This window comes from Cataglyphis hispanica, chromosome 3, assembly GCF_021464435.1.
Source record: "Cataglyphis hispanica isolate Lineage 1 chromosome 3, ULB_Chis1_1.0, whole genome shotgun sequence".
Taxonomy (NCBI): domain Eukaryota; kingdom Metazoa; phylum Arthropoda; class Insecta; order Hymenoptera; family Formicidae; genus Cataglyphis; species Cataglyphis hispanica.
The window spans coordinates 6,142,090-6,166,856 of NC_065956.1; the positions used below are offsets into that span (position 1 = coordinate 6,142,090).

General features: G+C 28.3%; 5 protein-coding genes across 7 annotated transcripts; 3 read left to right on the forward strand and 2 right to left on the reverse strand.

The window, feature by feature from the left end:
• The first annotated feature begins 42 nt into the window (after positions 1-42).
• LOC126848166 (porphobilinogen deaminase) lies at positions 43-4,429 on the forward strand. Its single transcript, XM_050588822.1, has 6 exons — positions 43-498; positions 1,063-1,135; positions 1,550-1,733; positions 2,377-2,647; positions 2,731-3,047; positions 3,197-4,429. Exons 1-6 carry the CDS (start codon positions 445-447, stop codon positions 3,369-3,371), a joined length of 1,074 nt encoding a protein of 357 aa, XP_050444779.1. The 5' UTR covers positions 43-444; the 3' UTR covers positions 3,372-4,429.
• Positions 4,430-6,030: 1,601 nt separating this feature from the next.
• Positions 6,031-7,276, reverse strand: LOC126848192 (mitochondrial import receptor subunit TOM20 homolog). Its single transcript, XM_050588875.1, has 4 exons — positions 7,052-7,276; positions 6,510-6,601; positions 6,205-6,378; positions 6,031-6,122 (listed from the first exon to the last, which is right to left on the reverse strand). The coding sequence occupies exons 1-4, from the start codon at positions 7,176-7,178 to the stop codon at positions 6,081-6,083; spliced, it is 435 nt and encodes a 144-aa protein (XP_050444832.1). The 5' UTR covers positions 7,179-7,276; the 3' UTR covers positions 6,031-6,080.
• A 297-nt stretch (positions 7,277-7,573) lies between these two features.
• Positions 7,574-12,675, forward strand: LOC126848127 (WD repeat and HMG-box DNA-binding protein 1). Its single transcript, XM_050588741.1, has 14 exons — positions 7,574-7,969; positions 8,091-8,205; positions 8,353-8,504; positions 8,576-8,684; positions 8,764-9,006; positions 9,085-9,300; positions 9,392-9,679; positions 9,767-9,983; positions 10,097-10,321; positions 10,404-10,624; positions 10,686-10,928; positions 11,053-11,422; positions 11,508-11,853; positions 12,535-12,675. Exons 1-14 carry the CDS (start codon positions 7,893-7,895, stop codon positions 12,566-12,568), a joined length of 2,856 nt encoding a protein of 951 aa, XP_050444698.1. The 5' UTR covers positions 7,574-7,892; the 3' UTR covers positions 12,569-12,675.
• On the forward strand, positions 12,536-18,936 carry LOC126848148 (organic cation transporter protein-like). Of its 3 annotated transcripts, none has more exons than XM_050588779.1 (10): positions 12,536-12,675; positions 13,537-13,637; positions 16,591-16,874; positions 17,008-17,111; positions 17,240-17,394; positions 17,462-17,630; positions 17,754-18,079; positions 18,150-18,454; positions 18,585-18,721; positions 18,806-18,936. In XM_050588779.1, the coding sequence occupies exons 2-10, from the start codon at positions 13,601-13,603 to the stop codon at positions 18,834-18,836; spliced, it is 1,548 nt and encodes a 515-aa protein (XP_050444736.1). In that variant the 5' UTR covers positions 12,536-12,675; positions 13,537-13,600; the 3' UTR covers positions 18,837-18,936. The 3 variants fall into 3 exon arrangements, with proteins under 3 accessions (XP_050444736.1, XP_050444738.1, XP_050444737.1); XM_050588780.1 differs by having other exon boundaries at positions 12,541-12,675; positions 13,579-13,637; XM_050588781.1 differs by lacking the exon at positions 13,537-13,637 and having other exon boundaries at positions 12,539-12,675.
• Positions 18,937-19,742: 806 nt separating this feature from the next.
• Positions 19,743-23,689, reverse strand: LOC126848162 (epoxide hydrolase 4-like). Its single transcript, XM_050588817.1, has 7 exons — positions 23,473-23,689; positions 22,754-23,316; positions 21,249-21,373; positions 20,883-21,158; positions 20,601-20,758; positions 20,240-20,494; positions 19,743-20,112 (listed from the first exon to the last, which is right to left on the reverse strand). Exons 2-7 carry the CDS (start codon positions 22,967-22,969, stop codon positions 19,931-19,933), a joined length of 1,212 nt encoding a protein of 403 aa, XP_050444774.1. The 5' UTR covers positions 22,970-23,316; positions 23,473-23,689; the 3' UTR covers positions 19,743-19,930.
• Between the last annotated feature and the right edge of the window lie 1,078 nt (positions 23,690-24,767).

Sequence of the window (24,767 nt, forward strand, 5' to 3'; positions counted from 1 at the left end):
CGCATGCAAAACTATTTTATCTTTATATTCTATGCTACTATTTTACTCCACTTTAATTTTCATCTCATCATTAGTCGCGTTGCGCGTTCATCACGATGGGGATGTAGTATATCATCCATTGTTTTTCCAAATTTCTCAATCATCAATTTCACATTCTGCTGCAGTGTCAGTGACTGTGAATAACGTAACCCGGTACGTAACATAGATCTACATAACGTGTTCCTATGCATCTCCCTCGGGACGACGGCGATTGTATGCAAAGTCATTAAGGTTAAGCACGGTTTCTGTGGTCGCAGTGAAAGTGTCTATGTTCTTCGACCCAATTCATGTCCCCATCGTCTCTTGCTCACGCTTCGTATTTGATACATTCCAAAATTCGAGGCCCCGTCTCTCTGCACTCGCTAATATTTGTGTCAAGCTGTACCGGGTGTTCCAAACGTGGCGATGAACGGCGCGGAGAAACGTGACGTAATCCGAGTTGGATCTCGTAAAAGTGAGGTGAGTCTGCAAACAGCTTTCACTTTATCGAGAACTTTACGAATCCCTGGAACGAATTGTGAATAAATTTTTTTTATAGGTCTTATATTCTTTATCAAAATTGTTAATATTCGATCGTCCTTCAAATTTTCTCTTTTGCAAAAACGCCGACTTTAACATGTATTTATTCCGGTTCAGAATATAACAAGACGATTATGCAATTAGATTAAGGATAACGTATAATTTCTTTTCATTTCTTAAATATAGATCATTTTGTATTGCTACGAAAGATTATTTTTACATAATCATTGCGTGTATTGCTGTTACGTGTACCATTTTACGTACAATTACTCAGCAATTTTTTAATCTTTATAAAAACAATTCACGATAATCAGATGTTTGATTGTATACTGAAGAGGTATTGATAATCGCTTATTGAAGAATATGTTTCTTTTTTTTTAGACGTTATTTTTCAGTTAGCTATAAAATTATGTATATGGAAAAAATGTTTAATTTATGTCGCGACACAGTATCACTCCAAAATGTTTCTTCGTACATGAATAATGCAAGTTTTTGATTCTTTAGTTGGCCTTGATACAAACTAAGCACGTGATACAATGCCTAAACGAAATATATCCAAAGAAAGAATTCGAAATAGGTAAGAAAAATATGCATAAGAATGCAATAACATATCGTCTTTATTATATTAATTATTAGACATATCGTTAATTAATTTATTATGTTAAAAACTTATTAAAATTTATTAAAATTATTAATTTATTAAAATTATTTATGTTCTTACTAAACTTTATTATATTCTCTCTCAAATAATTTCAACATTATATAAGTGATAATGTTTATTTCACATTTCCTTTTTTTGAGATTATTATATAACATATTTAAAATACTGGTCTTTCTAATTCGTTGCTTCTTGTATTCCATGACTTGCATATAATAAAATATTTTATGATTATCTTTATTTATCGGCGCGAAAATATTTCTGTTTATGTATCTTAAGTTATATTTTGTAAATTAGAAATTTTATACTTACGAATTTTATAATTAAATACAGTAACAATGAATACCAAGGGGGATAAGATTTTGGATAAATCTTTACCAAAAATTGGTGAAAAGTCACTATTTACGGAAGAACTGGAAATAGCTTTGGAAAATGGTCGTGTTGATTTTGTGGTGCATTCATTGAAAGACTTACCAACAACACTGCCAACAGGAATGGCTCTAGGTGCAATATTAAAGTATGTTGTCTCTAACATAATTTTAAACTTAAACTTGTTATCTCCTTTTGTATTATTATTTTAAATTATTTTTATTATTTCGATATTATATTTTATGTAGATTCTATATTATTTTGATGTTTATTAGCAAGAGATGACTTTGCTATTTTGCTTATATATTATATATTATAATATATATATATTGCTCCAAGATATTAATATACATTTTACATTCAAATGTGTAAGCATATTATCATTCTCATGAAAGAAACATCTTGTTTTTATATGAAAGATCCCTTATTGATATTCCAGATCAGTACAAACTTTATATGATCTGATATGATATCAATGATTAAATTTGTTTTTAACTTGGAAATTATTGTAACTCTGATAAGATAAAGATTTGCATAAAAATTTTTTATTTTAATTAATTTTCATATATTCTATTAAAATATATGATAATTATGGAGCATTAAACATATAAATTTAAGTATAAAAAAATAATTTTAGATTTTTATAAAACAGACATTCTCTTGACATATACAGAATCATTGAATTATAAAAATCATTGAAAAAAAATTGTAAATAGAAAATAAAAAAAATATATTAATATTTGTATTTATAATATTAATATAAATGAATAATTTTTTTTTTACTTTTATAGACGCGAAGATCCACGTGATGCAGTAGTTATGTCGAAAAAATTCAAAGGTGAAATATTATCTTCATTGCCAAAAGGTAGCGTCATAGGTACTAGTTCTTTACGTAGATCTGCGCAACTATCTCGGAATATGCCTCATTTGAAGGTAGAAAATATTCGTGGAAACTTGAATACTAGATTGAAAAAATTAGATGAAGAAAACGGTTCGTATGCTGCAATAATATTAGCTGCCGCTGGTTTAAAAAGAATGAACTGGGAAGACAGAATAAGTCAAGTATGAATCTTGCTCAGACAGATTTCTCTATATTATTTCTATAAAAAAATTTATTTATATTTAATATGCATGTATTTTTCTAGCTTCTAGAACCTGAAGAAGCTCTCTATGCTATTGGTCAAGGTGCATTAGGTGTTGAATGCCGAGAATCAGATTGGGATACACGTTCCCTTTTAGAACCATTATTCGATGTAGAAACCACATTGAGATGTGTATGCGAACGTTCTTTTTTAAAAACTCTAGGCGGCGGATGTTCCGCACCAGTCGCGGTATCTTCATTCTTAAAAGACAATGAGTTAACAATTACCGGTGCTGTATGGTCTCTAGATGGTCAAACCTTAGTTACAAATACTTCTAAAAGTAAATTGTACTTACCTGACGATGATGGTGAGCCTCCACGGTAAGTTAGATGTAGTAGTTAAATGTAACTTTTAAATTTTAGTAATTTGCATATATTGACTCTCATGTCATCAATGAATATTTGTAAGCAGTTTTTTTTTTTAAACTTATTCTATACTTTATTTGTGTTCTTTTTTCTCTGATATATAGGAAATGTCCGTATCAAGAACCCCGCCTTTACTGTAGTGTTACTCCTGGCAAAGTAAGCAGCATAAGTCTTCTCGGTGCAGAGCTGCTTGGTAAAGATTTAGCCAAAAATCTTATTGAGAAAAATGCTCTTGACGTGATGTCACAAGCTAGAAATGAAATCTTGGATTCGAAATAGTTATGGGTTATTTATTTAGGTAATATTTGGTATTTTTGATGTTAGAAAAAATGTTAATGTAAAACAACAATGATTATCAATTTTTTGATTCTTCATGACTGTATGAATATTCATTACAGAGTTCTCTATATATATGCTCAAGATAGAAAATTTAATCAGAGAGTACAAATAGTATTATATTACTTACATTTTGTCCTTTCTGATTATACTAATTCTGTTTTACATATCAAACAATTTATTTTTTATTTATGAATGAAAAAAAAGTACAAATATGATAAATATAATGATTTGCTTTCCTATTTGTCACATGTAACTTACTAGCCAGTGTTTTTTGATTATATTAATATTGAAAAATGTAAAATATCCTATATGATATTGAAGTTTTTATGTTAATATACTTTTGCTTTTTGATGAATGTTTGGTCACTCATGGAAGCATGAAAAGTATTACATATGTATATTTAATTTATTGTTACATAAATGTTCTAATAATTTGTTATTATTGACAAAGCAAATGTTACATAGAAATTTTATTATTGTTGACTGTAATTCAGCCTATTGCAAAATACTGCCATATATAATAGGATGAATAATAGTCAATGACACATATACTTCCATTTGCATTAAACAAATTATAATTAAATTTCAATAATTATTATAATAATCAAGTTGTACTTGCAGAGAACTTATAAGCATGATTATAGAGTATACTTCTTCTATTTTGTATTAAACTGTATTTAAGAATACAGATTGTTAAACATTGACACTTTTAATTTTTTCGATCATTTTACGTCTTGTGAAATATATAAAATTATTAAGTATCATACAAGATTTGTATAATTTTATTGTTACTTTATTGGGTTTTTTATTTGACTTCTATTATTTCTATAATGCGTCGATCATGAAAATGTTACATTTTGTAAGATGTATTTATGTATATATATATACAGAGATATAATTAATTATATATGTAGAAATTTTATTGCTATTTTATGGCTATCATAGAAGAAATTTATACATAATATTGTACATTAATAAAAAAAAGAAGTTTATATTTTATCATTGATTATCTTATTTCATACCAATAAGTTTAACTTATATTTTAGCATAATTTTTATATATAATAATTCTGTAAAAATATTCTTTGGAATTGTAAGAAGCGAATATCATTTTTTATTTACTTTATTTTTTTCAATTTGTGCTCTTGTGTACAGTTTCATATATAACATGTTATACTAAAAACTAAAATCAATTTTCTCTCTCTTTAAAGTGATGCATCTCTCTTTATAAGAATATAATTTTTCCTAAAGTAATATATATATATATATATATATATATATATATATATATATGTGTCTGTGTAACTGTTTGTCATAAATAAGTTGAATGGCATGAGAAGTAATGCCAATGTTTAAAATATTGCATTTGTATTAATAAATTTTATCTACAAAATATGTATATTTCTGCACATATTTATAGTAACACATACATACAATATAAGATTTACAATCATTACTTTCCAACTGTATTTGTAAATGCTTCCAGAATATAATATAATATGCTTTTGAGTGCATATCTCATAATGTATTATTTTTGCAATATAATATATTTGATGTTAATATTATAGTTTATAAGATTACAATCTTGGAGATCCGTACATAATAATTGTACAAGTCGTTTTTTCACATTTACTACACCAAGATAAGGCAACGCCTGTCAGCATCGCAAATGTGATGATGACAACATGTTCTTCTATGGAACACTAATTGAAGCATACAATAACTATTACTAATTTATTTTATTAATGTTAATTAATCATTATTGAATATTTGTTCTTTGGAATTAGATTAAAACAATGACTATATGTAATCTGTTTCCAAATTCATGTTTTGATGAAATTTTAACTTGTGTAATAATTTATATAGTAATTTTTATATATGTATATAAGAGATAAATATATGAGACAACGATAAATATATACAATATCATGAAATAACGAAAACACTAATACATATCTCTGTATTTCAAAAATCTTATTGCTGAAAACAGGATATATGAATACATAATGTTATCGAGGGTAAATTACATTTTTTTCTTTCTCTTTTTTCAAAATATATAATCAATTAAAATCAATATAAATGAGTAACAATTGCATACTGCGTGATATAATATCACATTTTAAGGATTTAATATCCATTGAATCTATAAATGTTTTAATGACATAAATACAAAATTTTGTTTTAATTTTTTTTCATACACAAATAGTTGGAGTCTTGTATTAAGTAGAATTTTTCGCATATTTTCATACAAAGAATGATGTCATTGGTATTGTTATGGGAGACTAAACTTCAATTTGATATCAGAATACCATTTTGTAAGTTTTACATCTGTTAGAAATTGGGAGGATCATTGTTCAATTAAAATATATTTGAACAATAGGATATGAAAATGTATTTTTGCTTATTTAAAATAAGACATAATATTCATAAAAATTTATTACATATAATTGGTAATATGTATTTATCAAGGAAAATAGAAATTTAATAAAGGATTAATAAAGATTTAATAAAGGATAATGAATTGTATGATTATAGGTTTTTTTTTTGTCTAGATGTAAACTATGTATATGTTTTATATATTTTGCAAAAATGAGTAGACTCTTTACTAATCCCAGATTTTATTTAAGAATTGTCAACAAAACTATATTTGTCTACTCGACATCCTCCTCCGCCATTTGAGTTTGCGATAGTTTCTGTAAGAAAGCAGGCAAAATAAAAAAAAATGTTACCTTATGAGATGATGATACTTTCTTTCTTTTGCATGAATTTTTGTACCTGGCCGACCATAGGCAGCCGCTGCACTAAGATCTGGAAAATTGGCGGCGGTAGAGTCTTTTGAAGAACTGTTAGTAATTGTGCTGGCTGTCCGCATACCGCTACTGCATTAGCCAAGTGTTCAATTCCACCCTCTATCTCACCACAAGCAAGCATTTCTTCCCCAAGTTGAACCTAAATCACAAACAATGTAATATATATATATATATATATATATATATATATATATATATATATATATAAACTTTAAAATTAGAATTATATTTATAAATATATAATCTAATAAAAATGTTAGCAAGTTTTACCTCTTGCAAAAAGAATTTCTGTACTAATTCATGATCCCTTAAATCTGGTATTTTTGAAGAAGCTTTTTGAGCTTGTTTCTTAGCTCTTCTACCTATAACAATAAAAAAGAAGCTATATTCACTGAGAATAAATTAACAGCAATATAAATATAATTTTCTCATATAGTTTTAAAAATTATAAAATAATATTCTTTATATATATATTGCAACAATATTACACACAATAAAATACATACAATAAAATTTATAATATACATAAATAACATTTTTTATATATAAAAATAATTTTCAATATATAAAAAATTTTCTATATATTTTCTATATATAAAACATTTTCTATATATAAAAAATAAATTTGTAAAATTAATTATATCGTAATGATTGAGATTGCACATTGTATTAAGGAAAACGGTACTTTCTTTCATAAGAAACATATCAGTTTATTTAAAAAAGAGTATGTCACTACGATGATATTGTACGATTCATACGCGACGAAAAGAATGTGTGAATCCAGCGAAAAGAAAAGAAATTCCCAAACTTACGTTCGCGGAGTTTTTTCTTGAAATCGGGATCGCTGCGGCGTTTTTGATCAAAGTAAAAACAATAACCGACGAAAATTCCGGCGATGCCAACGGCAATGCCGACCGCAGCTTTGGATATCATGGTCATTCTAATATAGAAATTCAGATATTATAACGAGGGAAATTCACAAAATCCTTATCACACTCTCGGCCATCATGGAAAAGAGAGGTTGCTTTTCTTACCGTACTCACTGAACTTGCCCGCAAAATGTTTGGCTCAAGCAGGTGTGTCAACCTAACAAATTTTGAATTCGAGAAAAACCCTAAGTTCAATCGTAGATCAAATGTGTCACGATATATGAAATAATTATCTAAAAAATTTCTGAAATTAATAGTTATATAAAAAAGCAAATATTTTTTTTTTTGAGATTTATATATTTTCTAGTTTTCTTTAGTGTTTGATTTATGTAAAAAAAAATATATTTATTTATCCTATCTCTACACTTTTTATTTACATTCCTTGTACTTGAAGTGAAAGGAAAGTGTAATAAAATGGCGCGTATAATTATAACCATAAACGTATAGATTATACTAAAAATTTTTCTCTGTGCTATCTACTTGTCTCTGCTAAAAATGAGAAGTGGATAACATTACACAATTAATAAACGGGTATGATTGTGTATAATAATAGTTTACATATTTTATGGTTATTATGCACATAAGCTAAACACTTGCATTTGTATTTAGCATTTTATATAATGTAACAAAATATATAAATAAACAGTTTAAAGTTAATTTTATACAGGTTGATAAAAAATTGAAACAAATATTTTGATATTTTATTATTTGAATTTTGGCAAAGATGCCTTTGATAAGGAAACCCATGCGATATGCTCATCAAGAAGGGCACACTGATGTTTGCTATTATTCAGGTGAAAAGTAAGTGACACTGTATATGTTTATTATTTATGCATGTATATATATATATATATATATATATATATATATATATAATTTGTCAGAATTATTATTAATGATAATTATATGTCTGCAATTGTAGGAGAGGTCTTATTACTTGTGGATGCGATGGGGATGTTAGATCCTGGTTAAATTTAATGGATGATGATCCAGCTACTAGTTGCATCTCGGAACAAGCAATTACTGCTATTTCAAAAGTAATTACAAAAATTGTCAAATAGCAATAATTGAAATTATTAATACTTTAATAACTCTAAGAATACTTTGTAAAATATATTTTATTGTAACTTTTTTTAACAGAAATCAATAAGTACCTTTATTTCTAACAAGTTTTTCATTTTTAGGATGGTAAAATTTTTGTGGGAAATGACAATAATACAGTACAAATACTTACTTATCCTGATTTGGAAAAGGAAGGAATAGTTACTAGATTTTCAGCACCAGTCTCAGCATTAGCAACAGCAAAAGATAGTAATTTGATAGTATCTGGTGCCTGGTATGTAATACAAAAAAAATTCTTTGTTTATTATTATACATGTAATATTTAATGGAAAACTTCTTTTAAAGTGATATGCGAATACATGTGACAAATGTTAATACATCAGACAGTATAGAATTAGAGGGCCATACTGCACCTATTTTAGGCTTGTCTCTAGATCCAAAGGAAGAATTTGTGGTAAATATTATTTTTTGATATTTTGGTAAAAATGGTAAAAAAAAATTTTAAATCATTTATGTAAAATTGATACTTTTAGGCATCCTCTAGTGCAGATGGATCTATTCGAATATGGAATATTAAGGAAAAGCGAACTATACATGTTTGGAATAATATTGTACCAAAATGTAATTCTTTTTTTACCGCTAAATCATATTGCACACCTTCTTTTAAATGTACGGATGGTAGTTGTCTGGCATATCCGTCTAACAAAGATGTAGTTATAGTTGAGAGATTATCCTGGAAGGAATTGTATAGATTGAAATGTTCTACCTTAAAGACTGTAAGTTGTTGATTCAGTGCTTCTTTTTTTCTTTCTTAATAATTGAAAATGGATTATTGTTTCCTTGTTTTCATGCAGGAACTTAGCATTTGCAAATTCTCTGAATGTGGTACACGCATTGCTGCTAGTTCGCTATATGGAGAGATAATTGTTTGGAATATAGAAATTAAAGAAGTGATTGGATATCTCGAACATGAACAAGATACTAAAATCACTGCATTAGTATGGCACATAGACCATCCCAATGAAATTGCATTCTGTGATGCATTGGGAAAACTGGGATGTGTCGATGTGGTAAGATAATATATTCATATGTATATATGTATATATGTATATGTATATATCTTAAAATTTTGTTAATACATTCAGGATAATAATTTTTTAGATAAGTTCTAATAAACTTGAGAATAAGGCAATAGATTCAGAAAAAAATGAAGATGCAATGGAAAATGATCTTGCTTTATTGGGCAATGATGATGATGATGATGGAGAAAATGTGATATCTTTGAACAATATTAAGGCTTCTGTCAATCTAGAAGATGATCAAAAAAGCCATTCTGATGCAAGCTCTGAAAAACTTCCATACAATACTAAAGCTTTTATGCCCAATGTAAAATTGCAATCACCTTTTCAACCAGGATCAACACCTTCTCATTTATTATCGTATTTCATGGTACAATATAATAATAATGTTTCTATTTTATGTATACTATTATAGCAATTTACAGAGTTAGATTTAGTTTTTATGTGGCATTTATAGATGTGGAATGATGTGGGAATGGTTAGATGTTTTACATCGGAGGATGAGGAAAACTCTAGCATCGAGGTGGAATTTCATGATACTGCAGTTCATCGTAGTATGCATATAAATAATTATTTACGGCATTCTATAGCTGCTCTCTCTACTCAAGCACTTGCTTTAAGCTGCCCAGCTTCTGATAATGGCCCTAGTAAAATTGTTGTGATAGTTTTGCAAGGTTTGCACTAACTTATTATATATATGATATAAATGATAAAATACTTGAGAAATGAAAATATTTATCAAATAAATAATATTTAATAAATTTTGTTGTTTTCTTGTATACATTAGGTTGGGGTTCTGGAAATAAAGAATGGTTTTTGGATCTACCAGAAGGGGAAGAAAGCGAATGTCTAGCAGCTGGTGATAATTTTGTTGCGGTAGCAACATCTAGAAGAAATTTAAGAATATTTATGATAGGAGGAACACAACGTGAAATTTTAGCTTTGCCTGGACCTGTAGTTGCAATGAATGGCTTGGGAAATCGTCTTTTAGTAGCTTATCATGCTGGAATTGGTAAGAAGCTTTTATTTAGTTGACATAACAAGAAATTGATAGCTAATTGTAAATATCTTCTTTCTTGTTTGATAAAAAAAAGGTCCGGCAGGTGACCAGAATATAAATCTATTGTGGATACAAATACAGGGAGCACATTTGCGCAGTCAAACATTAACAGTTCCACTTTCGCCAACATCGGATCTCATGTGGTTGGGACTATCAGATGCTCATTCTCCCGTTGTAATAGATTCCGATGATATTATCAGAATATACAATAAGAGATCTTGTCAATGGAGAGTGCTTTGTGATACAAATATACAGGTAATGCATATCGTAAATGAGTTTCTCAATACAATTTATATAACTAAAGATTCTGCTTTAGGATAAGGGTAAAGCAGATCATTATTTCGTAATTGGAGTGAGTGAACGAGAACGAAATATGCGGTGTATTCTCTGCAAAGGTAGTTATTATCCACCAACAATTCCACTGCCGATAATCACCGAGGTATCTTTTTCTGCACCTCTTTGTGAACCAGAATCTGAAAAAACTAAAGAAGAACGTAAATTGTGGGAGATAGGAAGCAATCCATCAGATGAAGCTGAAGCACTATTAACTCTAATAGCAGTAAGTAATTATTAAGCAGTAGTGTGGTGTAGTTCATTTCTACTCTAATATTTTTAATCGAAAATATAGTCTTGCTTTTATTCTTATTTTTACTGATATTTTTTTTTTTTTTTTTTGCAATCAGCTTGCTTGCAGGAGCAATTTGGAATATCGCGCAGTGGATATTTGCGAACAAATTGCGTCAACAAAAGTGATAGATTTGGCTATACGGTATGCTTTGCGTGTGTCTAAAGCAGCATTGGCAAAGAAATTGGAAACGATTGCTGATGCAAAATCTGATTCTAAGGATTCAAAAGAAGAAGAAGAGATGGAAAATCACCAAGATGATTTTATAAGCAATGGTGATTCTAGTATTAATAATCAAGAGGACAATGAAGTGCTTTTACCATCTATTAAAAAACCCGAAATAGAGATCAAGCCACTAGCCATGAGTCAAACATTAAAAAGAGTGAATCCATTTTTAAAAGCTGGAAATTCGTCTTTATCACCAAAAGGTAATAATATTGACATTTTGAATTCTAAGACATTTTTGCTCTTTCTATTAAAAATATTTACTCATTTTATTATATTATATAATAGGTTTAGCTGGTTTGAACAGTTTACCAGAAAAACCCCAGAAACCTGCTAAAACTCTGCCTATTAAACCGAAATCAAAGACTGAATCTAGGAAAGAGTCATTCGTTACTTGGTATGCCAAATATAGAAAAGATCTACAGGAAGAATTTCCTGAAGTAAATGTCGTTGAATTAACGAAAATTGGTTTGGCACGATACAAAGAGGCGACATCGAAATCGAATAATGCGGATAACGCGGTTGAATCTTCAGAACTCAATAAGAAACGGAAATTATCGAGTCCAGACAATGAACACAGTAATGAAGCAAAACGATCTCTGAGCAGCAAACTCAGCCAATTCGCATTCGACAAGTAAACTTTTATTTTCTTGGCAGCATTCTTCTAACTCTTGTAACTAATCACAAATTTTGGCAATTTAATGAGAATAAGAGAGATTCATTGGATTCTTAAAACAATAAAACAAAGTCTGAAAATACCAGACTTATATTTATTTTTCACATTATTTCTCACATTCTTGTATATATCTAGTCTACAAAATTTCTCCGAAGAAACAACAAAAAATTTTTGTAAAATATATGTAGAGGAATCCAATGGACACTCTTTATGCAGAATTTTAAAATCAATACATATATATTAATTTTTATTAATTATCAACATTTTTAAAATTTTTTGATATTAAACAATATCAATTATAAAAACGTCTTATGTCTTTTTTGTTTTATATTGTCGTATTTATATTATGTGTTATTTTACTTATAAAAATTGTAAAATGGTGCATTGTATCAATGCTAAGACTATACTCGAGAGAGTTCTCCGTTACTTCTAAGTATAATAAATGTATATTGCAAAAATTTCTCTTTAAGAGGATCAGATAAGCTATCTCTTAAATCAAAAGAAGTTTATTCATGTGCGATAAATAGATAATGATCAGATTAAGTTCATGTCTCGAATGTCTTTGATCTTATAATTAACCGTCTTACCTTTCGCGTCGATAAAGCAGAACGGTGGCAAAACTTAAAGATCTGTTTTTAGTTCACTTTGGTCTCTTGTGCACTCGACACGGTAAAATTTACAGCGGCGGGAACCGTGTCACTTTGTGTCCTGAAAATAAATTTGCAGTCGACGAAGAGGACTGCTGTATAAGTGTATAGCGATCGGCCAAAACGATGAAAGGTAAGTCGATTTGGCTGATGCAAATCTGTATAAATTATTCATTTTCGAAATTTGATCGGAGTGCGAGCGCGCTAAATATACATTAAAACGATTGATGTATGCGTGACAAACGTATTCCGAATTGCATCATCGCTATATGTTATACGTGCCCGTGCAACTATTAGTTTTCATAGTATATGTCGTGAAGAGACAAATACGCGCCTCCGTTGATTGCATTCCTAATTTCACATGTAATTCGCAGTGACAAGAAATCTATGCAATTGACTATTTCCTTTGTATTCTGTTTTTTCTCTTTTTTATTGCGCGTAATAAGATGCGCTCTTTACCTGTGACCAGTGTTCTTATTTTAATTTAGGAAACATTTTATTACAAATTTTGTATGAATTTATGGGCAAACGTAATCTGAATTGAAAGAGTATATGTTTGTATTTCTTGAAATAGATTTCTCCTTTACATAAAAATTAAAGTATCGTTACACCTAATTGCTTTTTCTTAATATATGTAATGTCAACCGTATCGAACTTGTGTATCATCTGACGCAAAAAATATACGTAATCTTTCATATCCATAATAGTTGATTAAGTGCTTTCAGATGAGCAACCAATTATAATGCGACAAATTATTGCACGATATCGTAATATCACGTATTATTTTTTAAATATATAACATATGGTATATTTTTTCTATATATTTTAATTATAGATTTAAACGTATTTTTGATTATTATCAAGATAGAATATTTTATTATCAGTCGTTTTTGCTACAAATAATCTCTTAATTTTATGCAATAAGAAAAGTTATCACATAAATCGCTCACTTATATTTTTACATGTTAAATATTTATTTCTATATACTTTACAGTAAATAATCGTCCGTATAATTGTGATTTTTTATATTAAAAAGAAAAGAATAGATCGATGAGAGAATGCAAAGTGATGTTAAGAAAAATTGGGGCGAAATGGGTAATGATATCAATGTTATATTTATCTACAATTTTTATTGTCTTAATGCTGTTTTGAATTGAAGAGCAATATCAATAATGTTTATTATTAATAATATTAATGAATATCTTGATTTATAATGCCATTTGGATTGTTTTACATTTTTTTAATTCGTAGATAAGGAGAGCGCTTATTATCATTAATTTTTCTTGACGAGGATAAGTATGTGTTAAAAAATGTGTCAAATAATAAAATTGATTATAAAATTAGTAATAAAATTGAAAAAATGCAATAACATTTTTTTTTATATTTATATATCAAAATTTATTCACATATTCTTAGATTAAAATTATCCAGCAACGAAATTTTTGTAGACAGATTAAAAATATTTTTTCATTATTTAAAAATTTAATATTTTCCTCGTAAGAGATACAAGACTTGCGTCTATGCATATATCACGTAGATTTTTACTATTGTATTTTTGATTATATAAACAGCTGTGATGCATGAACGAATAATATGTATTTTGCTTACCTTGTGTGTTAACTCACTTATTTGCATTGAAAGATAGAGAGAGAGAGAGGGGGGGAGATGTGATAAATTTTTCTTGAAGATTAAATTACGATTCACATCTTTATATCATACGAATATACGTCGAAAGAAATTATTAATTAAATCAAAATTGTGTTAAAATTGATCAGACAATTTCTTTTGATACGTACCAAATTCAGGCAACTGTGCTTGAGGTGTTCCGACTTTCTTTTATCAAAACTCAATGAAAGTATTGACATTAATAATGAGCTAATAATGAAAGTATCATTCTGTTTTAATACATATTAAGTAGATACAGATCTTAAGTAATTTAGTTACATGTCTTAAGATTCATGATCAAATCAATTAATTTCTTATAATAATATATTTTAATTTTCTATTATGAATGTACTTTGGTATTTATCGTTATATTCTGTAATAATTTGATCCCGATGAATGATTTTGTATTCATATTTCTAATTTTGAATTTCTTTTGGAATGCGAAAATAAGTGCCAATATATTTTATATATTTTCTTTAATAAAATTACGACAACGAGGTTGAAATATCTCAGGAAAAATTAGTATATGTATAATGTTAAGATTTTACATATATATATATATAAGCAGTTAATTTTCTTGAATGAAGAACGTATTGTAAAGTTTATTTGAAAATATAAAAGAATAAATGATATATACAGGATGGGCCTAAATGTTCCAACTAGATTTTGAGATTTTATAGGAAATTTAATTCTGAATAAAAAGTTTTTGATAAACATGGATCGAAAAATTCCTTAAAAAGTTAGCGCCTAAAAAACTTTTTTGTACATTTGAAACTTCTTTACATCTCAAAACCTGGAACGCACTACAATCATTTTAATCTCATTTGAAAGATAATTTAATTCTCTACAACAACTTTTGTTTCAATACTTTTTGCTAAAAATCACAAGTTTTCCCTGATATTTGTAAATAACTGATTTCACAGATTTTTGGACGCTAACTTTTTAAGGAAGCATTTTTCGATCTATGTTTATAGAAAACTTTTTGTTTAGAATTAAATTTCCTATAAAATCTCAAAGTCTGGCCGAAACGTTTGGGTCCACATGCGCAGTTTACCGCTTTTCTTTGTACGCTATTTTCATTCTAAATATGCATTAGACATTCTATTTATTGAGCACGCTAATATAACAATAATATAAATAGTATGTTCTATTCATATATATGATCGCGGTTAATTCGGTCAATCCAAAAGATTCGCTCTTTTTTAAGAAAGATTATTTCTTATAAAAAACTTTTATTATATATATATATTTATTAAAATATAATTATATAATAGTTTTAAATTATATAATGTTACAAATTATGAAATACTAATCTAAGTAATTTTTTTGCGGTTTCGAAAAGCTGATACATTATTATAGTTTCATGTGCAAGGCAACGGCTATTATTACAATCTACTTGCATTTTATGATGTCTGATATACCACAATGTTATGATATATACCGTTATTGCAATATGGGAATGCACCCGTGTAGCCATATATACTGTCCTTGCGCAGTACAATGATATCTGTAATTATGTCGTGTTAGATAATATAAGTCTAGTTTGAACATTCAAAGAGTTTTATAGCAGTTTATTACAATGAATCATACATCGAACATTGACACTCGAGATGATGTAACTGTTTACATGGAGTGCAGCAATAGAAAATTTAAAGAGTTTTATCCTAATTTGATATATTTCGGCTGCAATATAAAGAGGAATTTGAATTAAATTATTAGGCTAGATTGTTAGTTCGATAAGCAATTAGTATGATAATAAATTTCACTTTCTCTCTCTCTTTCTTTCTTAAAAAATATAACATGCATATATAATAATATATCCGCTGTTACATCTTTCAACAAATTATTGCAAATGCTTCTCACAATTTTTTAATTGCAGCATTTTTTGAAGAATATAGTCTGATTAAAAATTTTGTGAGATTTAATGTTTCTAGAATAGAACATTAATATTAAATGTTTCTTCAGCAATTTTTAATAACTATCTGAATCTTTTGATTAAAAGAGAAATATTTAAGAATCGGGATTATCGATTTATTATTATTATTATCGCAGAAAAATGTTACATTTTATTATCAAGTTTGGTGTTTGTGGAACTTGCGATTTATAATAGAATCCAACATAATCAAGCAATCGATTAGAATGTGATACAATGAAACATTATTAATCCATAATGTTTCGCGTATCTCCTGCTTATTGTTGAGTGATGTAATAAATGAATGAATATGATAAAAAAGTCAATCTTAAATTGACAAATGCATAAAATAGTTTTGTATAAAATAATTTAAACTATATATTTTAATGAATAACTTTGTAATAAAGTACATGTATATTTTTAAATATTTTTTTTTTATACATCAAGTATCACACGTATAATCTTTTCCAGGTCTCGTACCATTGGACACTATTCAAGAGGCCATGGGTTCTATGGGCCCATGGCACATCGTGATTGTAGTGGCACTCTCTCTTGTCAAATTTCCGGTAGCTTGGCATCAACTTTCCATCGTATTTCTTGCACCGCCCCCCAATTTTACATGCATTGCGCCATTATCAGTGACGCCTGACGACGTGACAATGAAATGTGAAGTTGATGTCGGAAATGGTACTATGGAAAAGTGTACAGATTTCAAATATGATAGGCACATATTTCGAGAGAGCATTATAACGCAAGTAAGTTATAATTGCTAAAGGTGATACTCTCTCTTTTTCTCTCTTCTAATATTAATGTTTCATTAATTAATTGCATGAAAATATTCCGAAACGACTAATAAATATTTGTTAAATTGTATTTTAATATTTTCAGTGGAATTTGGTATGCGATAGAGAACAACTGGCAAATTTTGCACAATCTTGCACAATGTTCGGTATCCTTATTGGCAATTTAATTTTTAGTGTAATGGCCGACAGGTATTTATGTTTTCAAAATCATATTTGATGGTCAATGATTATAATTTTATAGGTATTGATATCACACAAATATATCTAAACTTTTTCACATTATATTAATTAATATCGATGTATTTATTCATATATAGAATTGGACGAAAGAAACCATTGATGATTGCGCTCGCGTTGCAATCGGTATCTGGATTTGCAAGTGCATTCGCACCATGGTACGAATTATTTTTAGTACTGAAATTCATATGTGCCGTAGCAACTGGTGGAACGATGCTCGTTGATTTTGTTATACGTAAGTTAAACGCAATAAAGTTACGATACAATAATTTACAAATTTAATCAGTTGATTAATTGCGCAGTTATGGAGATTGTTGGAATTGAATGGCGGTCGATCATGTCGGTTCTGTTCCACGTGCCGTTTCTACTTGGACACTTAATGAATCCCTTAATATCTTACTTGACACGCACATGGTATCGTTTTCAAATGGCTGTCTCGATACCATCAATTTTTTTACTGACGTATTACTGGTATGTACATAAATTATGTGTGTGCTGTTATAAACAAGAATAAGAATTGCTTTCAGTAAAATGGAGAGAATTAATTTTTTTAATTTCGGCAAATTAGTTATTAAGGTACGTTTCGCAAAATAGGATTATTCCAGAATCACCGAGATGGTTATTAGCCATGGGCAAGCCGAGACAAGCAGAACGGATTTTGTTGAAAGCTGCCGAACGAAACAAGATACCGGTGGAGAATGTGAAACTAGCTCTCGAAACTCATGAAAGCCAAGCAGAAATTCGAATCACGAAGAGTAAGGAAAAATATAATATCATGCATTTATTTAGAACTCCGAATCTGAGGATGAAGACTATATGCGTAAGCTTCAACTGGTTCGTTTGCGGTATCTGTTTCTTCGGATTAGCGCAGTACATGGGTCACCTCGATGGCGATATATTTGTCAACGTTGCAGTTTCTGGTAATTCGATAGTATTCTATGATTACATAAAAAATTTAACATATTCATTAAACATTTATAAGCTTTACAGCTGCTATGGAACTACCTGGGACTGTGATAGTTCTGTTTCTAATATCACGAGTTTCCCGTTTAAAAATCTTGATAGGAGGACATATCTTATCCGGTATTAGCTTACTTTTAATAACTCTGCTGACCGATGCTACTGCCCGGATATTTTTAGCCTCGCTAGGCCTTGTGGGTATGGCAATCAGTTTTCCTACGATATACTTGTACAGCGGTGAAGTATTTCCGACTGTTGTGAGAAATATTGGCGTTGGCTTAGGAAGTATTTCCGCCAGGATCGGCAGTATAATCGCACCGTACATTGCCACAATGGTTAATTTAATATACATGCATATAGCATTTATAATGAAATTGTATTATTGATTAGATGTTACATTTTATCTACAAATAATAATGAATCGTTTTATGTTCCTGAAGATTAAAGAAACGGAATAATTCACAGGGAACTATTCAACCTTGGTTACCTCCGGTAATATTCGCCATAGGACCAATACTTGGCGCAGTACTTTGTTTACTTTTACCAGAAACGATGAACTGCGAATTACCAGAAACAATAGAAGATGGCGAAAACTTCGGAAAGTATGAATTGCATAAGATATAATTCCATTAATATAATAATTTTGTTAATACAACTCTTTTATATGCAAATATTATATTTTTTAGGAAAAAACCTAAAGCAAGTACATCAACGTAATTCTGTATAAAAAATACATTGAATTGTACAATTATTGTTATAACTATAATGCGAATATTATATATAGAAATATAATATACAATGTTATTCAGTTCCGTAACTCGATCTATTTTTTATAATATCTGCCATCAAACTATCTAATCTAGCAACATATGTCTATGCAAAAAGTCACAAATTGATAATTTATTACATTTTTAAAACATATTATAAAGCTGAAATTATATTTAAAGAGAGAGAGGGATCATTTTTACATAATTTAATATTGATATCGTACATGTATTATATGATATTACATGATATGAATATTTTTTTGTGTAATCCAAATTTTACGTAACAATTATATATTTTCATAATATACATTGCATTTTATTACACATTCATTGCTTCACAAAATTGCTCAATATTATTTTTTAATGCTAAATTATTATAAAGACGATATCTCGCGATTAATATACAATTTTTTGAGATTCGAATATAAAGCAAAATCTATTTACATATTTAGTGTTGAAATATTTAATCAATATATATTCTTATATTTACATTAGAAATTTAATGAAAAATATTGTTATGTATTATATATAATTGTAATATTAATTAATTACTATCAAATTATTTCAAAAATATTTTATTTTTATTATTCAAAACTTTACCAATTTTATTTGTAATTTTACAATGCTATTTCTTAGCATTTTTATTTCTAAGTAATAATTATATGCAATTGTAAAAAATTCATTCTGGTTATGCTAAATTATTTATACTTCTTTATTTATTTATATACTTAGTTATTTATATATTATCTTATAAAAAATATATATAGAAAATAAGAATAAGTCAAATTATTGCTTACATTAAAAGAGTGAATGTGATAGAAATTTTTATATCATGAAACTTCATCATTCACAAAAATTGCAATTCCCATTGTAATAATTTATTTATATATAAAAAAGAAATAATAATAAATAGGACCATAAATCAGCCTTTTAAGAAATTGATTTATCAGCATTGACGCACATAGATAGGATCTCTTTAGATTTTTCAGAATAAGTTGCAAAATTTAAGTATGTGACTTTGATATATCAGATAACACTTTCCACCTAACTTGTTTGATCCAAATAAAGTGCTTTGCTGGGTAAAATATTTACTACATCGTTAGTTCGTTTATGCATAGCGTCAATCATATGATTGCCATATTTAACAGTATTACTTAAAGATCCTAACCAGGAGTATACAAGACTCTTTGAAGCCACTTTTGAAGGTGGTAAGTTGCATGTTGTACCTAAAATATTATTTTTTTATTGTACGAGATATGATATTAGGATTTTATATTGTTCATCGAATAATATAATTTATTTATATAAGAAAAACTTTACGCAAGAGAAGTGCGTGAAATGCATAAGACTCACCTATCAGAAATTTAATAATCGCCTCATTTACGGCGGTCGGTTTTTCTTGATGCGGAAAATGTTGCGCCTCTGATATGATCTTAACTCTAGCTACTTCTACATGTTCGGCACTTTGGATGATACTCTCTATCGTAACAAAAGGATCCATATTTCCAACTATTAGCAGCGTCTTGCTATCAATTTGTGCGCCATTATCTATTTTCAGTCTTGTAAACGGAAGATTACGATAATAATTGATCGGTCCTGTCCAATCCTCTACAAAACATTATATTAATTTTTTTTAATATAAAAAGAAATGTCAGAAAAAAGTGATACGCGTGTCGCAGAAAAAATCAATTTTAAATAATCAAGATTACTTTACCTTTCCTGCTGAAGGCATATTTATACGCCTCGACATAACTTTTCTCTGTGCCATTCTGAGATATTTGAAGATGCTTAAATGTCTCGTTAATAATAGATAAATCTTCTTTAAGCGCATCTATCTCTGGCAGAAATGGTAGTCTGCTAAAATGTATCCATCTGAAAAATCATGTTATTTGTTATTAAAATATATACGATAAATTTACATATTTAAAAAACATTTTAATAAAAGCATTTACACAAATTTTGACGCAATAAATATGAAAATTAAAGAAATACTTACTTTCCATCTAACGCGGAATTTCCCGATATCCTGTTCCAATAGAAATTGGGATGCGGGCTTGAAATAGCAATAAATTTATAAACAAGTTCTCCATGTAAAGCGACCATATACCATCCCAAAAGTCCTCCTAAATCATGACCGATTATACTACACGTTTTCACACCGAACGTTAACACAAATTGCTTCAATTCATTTATTAAAATTTCGACTTTATAAGATCGTTTGTTGAACGGTTTGTCGCTATCGCCAAATCCCTTTAAATCTATAGCTACTACTCTAGAACAATTAAAATTGATCACAATATAATATATGTTTACATTAATGTATTATATAATGTATTACAATATTTTGTATAAATTATAAAACCTGTAGTGTTCTGCGAGACATGGAATTTGTTCTCTCCAAGATAACCAGCAATCCGGGAACCCATGCAATAATAATACGAGCGGTTTACTTTTGTCTCCCGCTTCTACGTAATGGAATTTAACACCCTATGTATAAGAAAAAAATGTATTAACCAACAGGAAATTGTTATTCTGTTTTTAAAGCTTAGAAATAATACACATACAAACACGTGCACTCGTATTTTTTAAAATAACAAATAAAGTTTATAAATGCGAGAACTTTACAAAATTGTGTTTCGCGATACATGATTTAATGCGAATACGATAATTATATCGTAATTGTGATGATACAGCATATTATATACATAGTATCAACAAATGATTAAATTACATCAGTCTTTCGTAACAAAAAATAGCTTTCCCTTTTGATTTATAATTTTCCCCTGTGACAGAATCCTCCGCGCATTTGTGCTTTCTAGACTAAACAATAATTTGATATCGTTGCATTTTTCAAATTTGCCGATAAAAAGTCAGACGATGAACTTGTAGCCGATTTCTCTCGCAATACTTTGTAATTGAATTGCGCTCATTGTTTAATAAGCACTAATTATTACGAAGAAATTTACAGTATGGGACAATTGGCAGGAAATTTGTTCGAAAATATATTATGAAGTTTCTCTGTGAATCATTATCACAATGACAGCACAGATAACTTACTGTTATAACAAAACAATTATTATCATTTTATATGCTGTATATACATATATAGCACATAATGTTTACTGAATTTCTCTACTATTTTCCTGTACATGTTTATATGTTTCTAACCACATACACACACATTTACATCTGTTTCGATAATTATTATCAGAATTTATAACGAATTACGTTGAAAAAGAAATAAAAATTTGCATATTAATCTAAGAATTTATCATTATGTGCGTTGTGCAACATGTTATTCTTTAACGTTCGAGTGTCATCTTGGTGGCATTTGACATTTTAAGGTGAGGCTAATAGAGTGACACAATCAATTCATATCAATTCACAATTATGAGAATTAAATATTACTCCAAATTTCTGAACTAAAACGGTGAAACAACATATCTTGGGGTCATATTAATAAATAATTGAAAATAAAATAGTTTAATATTGCAATATTAATGAAATAAGTTTATAATTTTCAAGATAAATAAATAATAAAATAATTAAAAAGATGTAAATCTCTTTCTTTTTTTCTCTTATTAGATCGATTAACTGATTCGTTTTTGCATCAAACTCTTTGATTATATTAACAAAACTTGATATTTTTAGTAATATATCGAGGCGCAATTTTAAAATGATTAGAAATGCGCTAAAAATACGAACATCGACATAGAAATTTCAAATGTCTATGTTGAATCTATCGTCCCATCGCAAATTATCAAAGATCAATAATATTTCGCGCACTGATATCTTGTATATAATATTTATTTACATCCGGTCACACTATATATGCATGATCTATAGAAATCTATAACATTCTCCCACCTTGATTTTCACGTAGGAATGCGTGCCGAGGCTGTTATCGACTAGACACGGCGGTGGCTGGTCTCGTTGTTGCAGCATGAAGAACTTTTTGGGATCCCATATCCATTTGAGAAATCGTTTAATTATCAAGTATATACCGTAGGTAAAAGACAGGAAGTGCAGCTCGATTGTTTCGCGCGTCGACGCGCGTACGATCTTGTCATCTGCCGCGACCATGATTAATGTAATCGAGAATTGGTGAATCTACGCAGCAGTTGAGTGAGAACCTCGTTCCTTATAACGGCACTCGAAATGCCTTCTGTACAAATAATAAACTCGAGAGCTATGTGTACGCAGGCTGCTGACACGTGTGCGTCGTCACGCAGGCAAATCGGAGAGTGACACCACGCTACAAATGATCACGTACTTGATGCAGAAATTCTTCTCGTATTTTTTTCAAAGATGAATGTAATCGCACAGTACTTATAGAATCACAGTGTCACAATTTTTTGAGAGCGCTATTAATAATTGTACAACTAATTGAACACATACAATATTTCTTAATCTTTTAACACAGTATATATCTGGAATTGCGAGACACAGTGTATATATATATATATATATATATATATATATATATATATATATATATTTATTTATTTGTTGTCAAATCTAATATTTATAATCACTAATATTTTTAATTATTTCTTCCTAATATAATCACTCAAATTTTGCAATACAGTAGTATTGATGATGAAGTAGAATACTGCATTCAAAAAACAGATATTGATTGATATAAAAAATCAGCAGTTTCTTGATCACTTGTGATTTTTATACTCTCGTGATGTAATAACACTCAGAATGTATGTGATATCTGGCGCTTCGCGAAGCTCGCTGATATCTGCGTGATTCGTAAGCTATCGCCGCGGTGGAGAGCGTATCACTGACTGAATTTTTTGAACTGAGAGGCCACCGTGATTCAATCTCTTCATCAGTCCTTATTGGAAAGGCGCATATCTGAAAACTGTTTTGTGCCGCATGACGTGTTTTAAAATTTCTAATGATTCACTCTTTAATAATATTTTTCTTCGTAAAAACATCTCGACATCTGTATAGAGCAATAAAAAGTTCTGAAAATATCTACGGAATTCGGTTTCTTCGCTCAACTTGATAAATCAGTTTGATTTCATTATTCTGCAAACGAAGAATAAGTAGAAAATTATTAGATTAACGCAAAGTACTCTCTAAATCATTTCCTAAATTTTCAAGGAACTTTTTAAGAAAATATATTGAAATAAAATGTATTACAATAACATGTTAAGAATTTAACTTTACATTGATATAGACTCACAAAAATGCAATACTTTTCTATATTCTTAGTTTTAGTTTAATTAATTTAATTTTTACATTTTTTGTATAGTTTTAGATTAAGATCACCTTTACATATTTTAGATTTGATTTATAATATATATAAAATACAAATACATATATACAAAAATGTCATGTAAATATATGTAATCAAAATAATTTTTTTTTCTATATTTATTATCTTAAACTATAAGCCTCATTTATATTTAAAGAAAGTAAAAATCAACGCGTTAATAATTTTAAACAGAAATCTTATATATAAATATATATATATTAGAATTATATATATATATATATATTTATATATAAGATTTCTGTTTAAAATTATTAACGCTGATATATATATATATATATATATATATATATATATATATATATATATAATTATATATATATTTATTTATTTATTTATTTATATATATATTATAGATCGGAAGATATATGATAGTGATTTATATAAAACAAAAAAATATTTTACGCTATATATTATACAAATAAAAAGTTTCCACACACACAAGATCATATGTTATATTATATAAATAATAAAGATCATATGTTATATTATTTATATAATATAACATATGATCTTGGAAACTCCGTTTAAGAAATTTTGTCCTTTAAATTTGAGTCATTTTTTTGTCTTCGTGTCGGTCCATTATATTCGTTT

What these genes read in the sequence shown, in the direction of transcription:
- LOC126848162 (XM_050588817.1), bottom strand. Translation starts at nt 22,969, where the DNA reads ATGGTCGCGGCAGATGACAAGATCGTACGCGCGTCGACGCGCGAAACA. An exon ending in ATTCCTACGTGAAAATCAAG is followed by an intron (nt 21,374 to 22,753) that starts GTGGGAGAATGT and finishes TCTTATACATAG; the next exon opens with GGTGTTAAATTCCATTACGT. An exon ending in AATTCCGCGTTAGATGGAAA is followed by an intron (nt 20,759 to 20,882) that starts GTAAGTATTTCT and finishes ATGATTTTTCAG; the next exon opens with ATGGATACATTTTAGCAGAC.
- LOC126848127 (XM_050588741.1), top strand. Translation starts at nt 7,893, where the DNA reads ATGCCTTTGATAAGGAAACCCATGCGATATGCTCATCAAGAAGGGCAC. An exon ending in TTCGTCTTTATCACCAAAAG is followed by an intron (nt 11,423 to 11,507) that starts GTAATAATATTG and finishes ATTATATAATAG; the next exon opens with GTTTAGCTGGTTTGAACAGT. An exon ending in AGCCAATTCGCATTCGACAA is followed by an intron (nt 11,854 to 12,534) that starts GTAAACTTTTAT and finishes ATCTGTTTTTAG; the next exon opens with TTCACTTTGGTCTCTTGTGC.
- LOC126848148 (XM_050588779.1), top strand. Translation starts at nt 13,601, where the DNA reads ATGCAAAGTGATGTTAAGAAAAATTGGGGCGAAATGG. An exon ending in TTTAGTGTAATGGCCGACAG is followed by an intron (nt 17,112 to 17,239) that starts GTATTTATGTTT and finishes ATTCATATATAG; the next exon opens with AATTGGACGAAAGAAACCAT. An exon ending in GCTCGTTGATTTTGTTATAC is followed by an intron (nt 17,395 to 17,461) that starts GTAAGTTAAACG and finishes TTAATTGCGCAG; the next exon opens with TTATGGAGATTGTTGGAATT.
- LOC126848166 (XM_050588822.1), top strand. Translation starts at nt 445, where the DNA reads ATGAACGGCGCGGAGAAACGTGACGTAATCCGAGTTGGATCTCGTAAA. An exon ending in TTGGATCTCGTAAAAGTGAG is followed by an intron (nt 499 to 1,062) that starts GTGAGTCTGCAA and finishes TTGATTCTTTAG; the next exon opens with TTGGCCTTGATACAAACTAA. An exon ending in GGGAAGACAGAATAAGTCAA is followed by an intron (nt 2,648 to 2,730) that starts GTATGAATCTTG and finishes GTATTTTTCTAG; the next exon opens with CTTCTAGAACCTGAAGAAGC.
- LOC126848192 (XM_050588875.1), bottom strand. Translation starts at nt 7,178, where the DNA reads ATGACCATGATATCCAAAGCTGCGGTCGGCATTGCCGTTGGCATCGCC. An exon ending in CAAGAAAAAACTCCGCGAAC is followed by an intron (nt 6,602 to 7,051) that starts GTAAGTTTGGGA and finishes TTATTGTTATAG; the next exon opens with GTAGAAGAGCTAAGAAACAA. An exon ending in GGCTGCCTATGGTCGGCCAG is followed by an intron (nt 6,123 to 6,204) that starts GTACAAAAATTC and finishes GCTTTCTTACAG; the next exon opens with AAACTATCGCAAACTCAAAT.